General features: G+C 31.8%; 1 protein-coding gene across 1 annotated transcript; it reads right to left on the reverse strand.

The window, feature by feature from the left end:
- Nucleotides 1-113: 113 nt before the first annotated feature.
- Nucleotides 114-1,704, reverse strand: LOC113726188 (uncharacterized). The gene is made up of 3 exons (XM_072075376.1): nucleotides 1,354-1,704; nucleotides 466-657; nucleotides 114-365 (listed from the first exon to the last, which is right to left on the reverse strand). Exons 1-3 carry the CDS (start codon nucleotides 1,588-1,590, stop codon nucleotides 207-209), a joined length of 588 nt encoding a protein of 195 aa, XP_071931477.1. The 5' UTR covers nucleotides 1,591-1,704; the 3' UTR covers nucleotides 114-206.
- Nucleotides 1,705-7,053: the final 5,349 nt, after the last annotated feature.

Here is a 7,053-nt window from a genome sequence, read left to right on the forward strand (position 1 = left end):
TTCCGTTTGTTCAGACTACTGCAGTATCATGTGGGGATTGTTAACATTTTGTTTTAAGGCCTTCAGTCTGATCTAGATGATCACCTTTACAAGAATTCTTGCGTATTTAAAAGTGGTCAAAACTCTGTCAAATAGTTATATTGCTGCCAAAGAAATACTACATATGTTGGTAACAAAAAATTGCCCAGCATCACTAATCAGCCAGGTCAGTTTTCTTTATCAACTTTCTTGCCAATCCAGCTTGCAACGATTGGAGTAAGGGCAACAGTAGGAGGAAATCTGATGGGAGATGCAGCCTTATGAGCAGCATAGGCCAAAGCAAAAGTCCCAACTTTTTCCCCAGCCTCGTTGGTGGAAATTCCTACCTGCAAGGCAGCAAGACCATGAACTCAAATTGTAACAATTATTCACAAAATAAAGTTAAATCCTGTAATATTTGGAAGTTGATTGCCAGAGGCACACTACCTTCTGCAGCAGAGCTGGAACATCAACACCAGCGCTAATGAGAGCATAACAAAGGGCAAAGGAGATTAAAGAGAGGGTAATAGAGGTGGCCAAGTATGCTCCTCCATATTTTGCCAAGAGTTCCTTTGCTTGGTCCCCTTTTGATTTCTTTTCCTCATTTCCTTCATCTCCTTCCTCTTTTGAGCTGAATATCTACAAATTGGCAGAGGCAGACCAAATTTTAACATCATTGATCCAACCAATTTGCTGGCATTAACCCAAGGCTCATAAGCACTATATATAGCTAATTCTTGAATTACAGGGACAGGCTAGGTTGGCAATTTGGACCCTTAGTTTCGGAGTTCCATTCAATACCTTAAAAACTTCTAATGTACCATGCCAAACAACCATTAGTCGGTAATACTAATCGCATATCGACCCATAAATGTTACTTTTAATTTACTGCTAAAATAACTTTCAGAATGGCCAAAAAAAATGGCTAATTAAGCTAACCACTTAGTCATTATGCATCGTCAATTTGAAAAAAAAAAATAGCATTTAGTTAGTTTGGGCACTAATTAACTTATCAAAATTGCAAAGGATAGTTGTCATACTCTTACAACCAGATAAATTGGACAGATAAATGATTAATTGGGAAAAAGTCACAAGTCAGCTAGCTCCTGCACCAAGACTATGCTGTCATATTGAACAGATGTTAATATTCTTAACCAAATTCTAGTTCAGCAATTATGAAGATAAAGTCAGATGACTAAAACCCAGGAATATTCCTTTCCTGTCTTTGGAAAAATAAAAATAGGAGCAAATATATTCCACAATCCCAGAACATGATGAAACTGACAAAAGAACAATGGATAAGCAGAATTTGGAAGGGAAAAGGAAGGTGGATACCTTCCAGAGCCCAACTTCAAGGCCATACTTCTTGGTAACATCTTCAGCTGAGGATGGTGCAGAAGGCTTGATTTCCTCTGTTTTCTCCTTTACAGCCCTAAGTCTAAAACTTGTACTGTAATTAGACTTGGAACTGGAAGGGGAGATGGAAGAATTGCTGATGAGTGAGTTCAATTTCCTATCATTCTTCTTCCTGTGGAAGCAGAAGTAAGAAGGGACCTGCAGAACTGTGGCCATGTGTCTGAACAAAATCTTGATAGTTGGACGCCAGATTAATGGACTAACAAATTTGTATGAGGATTGAGGGGTGGAGATTAGAGAAATCTTACTAGCAAATTTGTTGGTGGAAAAATGTGACAAGTTACCTCCTTTTTGAGCAACTAATAATCAGACAAACAAAAAGAAAAAATGTCTAATTTGATATTTATTATTTTACCCTCTGAAAGATTTCTTATTCCTTGTGCTTGTGTATTTGCTTAATTGCTTATTTCTAGAGGACAATGATTAGCTACTTCTATGGCCTTTTTTCTTTTTTTTTTCTTGTATATGTGTGTGTATGTATATATGTACGTATGACTCTGTATGTATATATATAAGTCTATATGTGTATATATATATATATATATATAATTCATAATTATTCATGAGCAAATAAATCAGTTGTAAAATAGTAATAATAGTAGTTTTTGGCAAAAAATTAATTTTCTTATTATGTACCAAAACACTCTTATTGAAACGTAGAGAGCACTTATTTTTTCATTGTTCATCATAATATGATTTAAGAGACCCTTTTTTTTTGTGTAAACTGTTCTAATCTTTTGTTCAAAGATTCTGCGGTTATATTTCGACATTGGAGCAAAGTCAATGACTAATGATTGCCTATATATGAATCCAACATAAAATGGTTTATAAAGTTAACTGAAAAAATCTCCTCCTTAAATTTTCAATTTTCTTTTTGATGAAGGCAGGAATTATTAATGAATCGGATGGGGTGATAGGTGTTTACAGCATAAAGATTTTAACATATAACAGCTGCTACTATATATATATATATATATATATATAACTTCTATTTAAAAAAATGGTATGTTTTTAAGTTTTAAGAAGAAAAGATTTATTTTCGGATTATGCTTGCCCTTTTTTTACTATACGTTTGTGTGTGTGGGCTCTATTGTGAACTACCACTTGGAAATAATTTTTTTCACTAGGAATCTTGTAATGGTAGACTATCAGATACCAAACATGCATACCCAATACTCTAGGTACTAGTATTGTAACCCGTGTCATGCACGGATTTACATCTAATATAATGATAATAGTAAATAAAAATATTTTAGTATCTTATTTATATTGTATTTATATACCTTATCTAAAACTTTGAGGTATATTAATAAATATGAACAAATATTACAAAAATATCTAAAGAACTATTAAAAGCATACCAAATATAACGTTATTATCCCTCCCTTCCACGCTCTCTCTTTTTGTGCCATTTTCTCTCAGCATTCTCTTACTTTTCATTATCCCTTTCTTCACCTTTTTAAGCCAAATTTTCTACATCCCTCCAACTCTTCTCCCTCCCACGAATTCTACCTTCTTTTCACTTTACTCTATTTTTATCAAATTGTGCCATCTCTTATCAAATTTCACAACCTATTTTACTACTCTTTCCACCCATTTACAGTTATAAATAGTCACCAATTTTTCAACTCGTTCTTCAACAAATGAGTATGGGTATGCAATTTTATTAGTTTCAAATGGATAATCCATTTAAATCTATTAATTAATAGCTATTAAATGGATAGATTGGGACTACCTATTTAGAACCAATTAACTTATACTTGATTCAAATCCATTAGTAAGTAAATTTAAATTACTACCAATACAATAATTATATTCTACTTTTTGCAAAAGCATATTTAACGTTCTTTTCCTATTCTTTAATTTTAATTTTTTTAATTTTTGTTAAATATCATCCTACTTCCTCCCTCCCTTACATCAAAGTTTTAATTAACTCATTGAGTGTTAATTGATTTCTTGCCTTCTCACCTAAATTATCTTGAGATTCTTGTAGAGTGTGAAATTTGAAACTCACCACTATTGCTTCTTCTGTGTAATTTTTTTAGTTAAAAATATATTTATTAATATAATGTGTTCTTATTTTTATTGATTACAATGATATCTTATTTTGTTACTCAAAGAATATGAGAGAAAAAAAAATAAAATTTGTAGTGGATCATAAATGGGTAAAAGAACTAAAATCATGTAAAACTATATCCATTTAACGCACATAAATCACTCATTTTGATAGTTTCATCTCAACTCACAACTAAAGATCCCTTGACTTTACCCTCTCCAACCCTATACTCATATCTGTATACTCCTTTTACTATTTAGTATTTGTCATCTCACTTTTACCATTCCCAACCCTATACTCATATTTTTCTATTCTTTTTATTATTTAGAATTTGTTGCCTCACTTTTGAAGTGTATTTTTTCAAATAAAAAGTTAGAATTATAGTCATCAAGAAAAAATAATGGGTATAATTTTGGTGAAATACTACTATTTTTTGTGATGATCACCCAAGATAATTGCTTAAACAACCCAAGATAATTGTTTAAACAAATATTTGTTTTAGAATTTTTGATAAAAACTCCAAAAAAACCATCTAAATGCTCCTTTTATTAATTTAAAATTCATATAAAAATTTTGTTTTATGTGCACTTTTTGATATACATGTTATATGAAAAATTATCTAAATAAGTTTTGCACATGTAAAAAATTATCTAGATAACGTTGTTTGTCGAAATGTTTATTTCATTGGTTAGAATAATTGTTTAATAGGATAAGTTTAAGACTAAAAAAATTGATTTAGTTACTATAGTTTAAATGGTTAAATAATGGTTATAATTGGATATATCATTTAAATGTGTTAACAAATCTATGTATATACCTGGAAAGAAAGTGCTAAAAATGTTACTATGTAATTCATTAAAAAATGGGAATAATCACATTATTCCTCAATTTTGACAAATCAATCTTTACTAATCAAGAAGTAAAATGGGCTAAAGTGATAAAGTTGTAATGGGGTGAATAATTTTAATATGGGATTAATCAAATTTTTTTAATTTATTTTTCTTTAATTATGGAAGTAAAAAAGGGGTTAAAGTCTTGAAAACGAACTATAAAAGATTTATTAAGCACTCATTTGAAGTGGGAAAGTTTTAAATTTTAAATTTGAATTGACATAGAATTAGTTGTAAATCACTATTTAGAACTTTTAAATTGAGTTTATGTATTAAAATAAAAAAATTCAGAAAAAAATACGGGAGATTTGGGCCCCTCTACTAAAACCTCCCCTACAATACATATAGATATAGATTCTACATATTTCATTCTTTTGTTTCTAATAAACAACTGCAACTGGAGTATGGTACTTCTGGGATTAAACTCTATCCTTTACGATAACTATATCTTCACCTAACAAAGTTGCACATTCAGGAATATTCAGAGAGATTAATTAACTAAAAACAAGGATTAGATTACTGCTCCTATCTCCAGATAGGTCGAGATCATTATCTAGATAACCATGATAAAATCCAAACTGCATCTTAAATTCTTTCAAATTACTTTTTAGTTAAATTTCAAAAGAGTTTTAATTTTTAAACAACAGAGAAAATACCATCCTAATAAACTTCTTCCAAATCAGGTGATTACATTTGTTTCGCGAAAACTTCTTCCAGGTCTATTTTTCGTTATTCTTCATATCTTATTCTCTCCATCCCCACAAATCTACAAGTCCAATTCAATGTTGGAAGTCTCAATGCGTCACAGTCATAGCTTTCCTTCAGCAAAATCATGCAAAAATTCATGGACTTCATCAGCTTCAAAATATGTATCTTTAAGGGACATGATGCCTCATGGCCGTTCATTCACATTTTCTGGGACTGTTGACAGAAACCAAGGAAGATTAGCGCAGATGAAGAAGAAGTCTGCATCATTTTCCTCACCTCCAATGATTGTGAAAAGAAGCGCTTCTGAGAAGATCTTGGCTCTTGCAGTGTGGGAACATTTTCTTGAAGATCTAAAACGACCCTTGTCAAATTGCTTAAACCTCATCCATCAAAAATTTATTGTGAAAATCAGCCAGACTATTGGTAAGGTTTTCGCAGCCATTCTTGATTTTTGAGGCTGCTGAATGACACTTATCCAATTTTAACCTTAGTGATTAGACGGTTTTAATTAGTAGGTTTTAGACTAATAAATAGTCCATTGATAAATCTAGTCAATTAATCAACGGGCTTCCTCAAAGGTGACATGGATAGTTTTGGTGTTATGTCATTTTGTACTTTTTTTTTACTTCCTTCGTTTAGTTTATTAGGCATCAGTTTTTAACTGTTTGGTTGCATGACTATGTCATCAGTTTTAGGCAGGTGATAGGAGATGAAAACAAATGTCTTCTTCATCAGCAGTTAACATTAGGTCTATTTGTTTCTCTAGCATAACTTGTAATGTTATTTAACTAGAGATGTATTCCTTTGATTATATAAATTTGAGAATAAATTTCTCACTCATTTGCACAATTTACAACGTTTGGATATGACAATTTCCAATTGCATATTGCCTATTAGATTCTCTTCTTTTTTTTTTTCCTGAAACTGGCCTATTAGATTCGATTGCCATAACTTTGGTTTATCTGACTTTGGTTTAATAGTAGATATTCATGGTTTTTCTATTTAAGTTCAAACTCAATCATGACGTTTGAGTTTGGCTTTTGTGGTCAAATATAATGAGTTTCTTGTTTTGTCTTTGATACTATGAATTATTAGGCAGATGACATGAAGTTAAAAGCTAGATCATTTTTATAAGTCCAGCAAGTTGTAAAAGTGTTTTCCCATTCCTGCAGCTGGTATATGCTCTAGCCTAAATCGAATGGTATTTGATTTCAAAAGTGAATTTGAACAGGACAATTTAGTACCCCATATAATTAACTTGAGATACTGCAATGACAAAGAAAGATTTTAAGATTGCATAAAGAATATAGAAGGAAAGGTGAATTTTACATGATTTCAAACCTCAAATCTAGCATCAGCATCACTCTGAATTTTACATGATTACCATATACTGTTGAAGCCGCATTTGTTGACCAAATGCTTTTGGTGCTTCGTCCCACATCGGTAGAAGCCAAAGGAATTCTTTCTTTGGTTTCCTATAAATAAGGGAGTCTATTGAAGGATCAACTCGCACCACTCAAGAGAGTTATATGGGCTATTAGTTTCTTGAGTCATTTAACCCATTTAGTCAAATATTTTAGGTTCTCTTGTTTTGAGTTTAGGAATTTTTTCTAAACTCTTTTGTAAGTGCCTATTGGCCTAGGAACCACTTTCCTACGGCTTTTGTATTTCTTTTTCATAGTAGAAATATTGCTCCTCCCTCGCCCGTGGACGTAGGTCAATTTGATCGAACCACGTAAATCTTCTGTGTCTTTTATTTGCCTTGTTATCCGTCTTTATATGGTCGGTTTTACCGCCTAATTATTATATGGCTGGTATCTACCGCCTATCTATTATATGGTCGGTTATACCGCCTACTTTGTGCTAACTTGAGTTTGTCTATTTTCTGGCCCGGTCCTAACAAACTGGTATCAGAGCTGGTTGTTATATTTTGCAAGACAGGTTCATCTGGTAGGCTCATTCATC

Source organism: Coffea arabica, chromosome 1c (assembly GCF_036785885.1).
Source record: "Coffea arabica cultivar ET-39 chromosome 1c, Coffea Arabica ET-39 HiFi, whole genome shotgun sequence".
Classification (NCBI taxonomy): domain Eukaryota; kingdom Viridiplantae; phylum Streptophyta; class Magnoliopsida; order Gentianales; family Rubiaceae; genus Coffea; species Coffea arabica.

Excerpts from the sequence above, each read along its gene's own strand:
- LOC113726188 (XM_072075376.1), bottom strand. The coding sequence starts at position 1,590 with ATGGCCACAGTTCTGCAGGTCCCTTCTTACTTCTGCTTCCACAGGAAG. Across the intron at positions 658-1,353 it reads TTGAAGTTGGGCTCTGGAAG|ATATTCAGCTCAAAAGAGGA; the intron begins GTATCCACCTTC and ends GCCAATTTGTAG. Across the intron at positions 366-465 it reads TTCCAGCTCTGCTGCAGAAG|GTAGGAATTTCCACCAACGA; the intron begins GTAGTGTGCCTC and ends GCTGCCTTGCAG.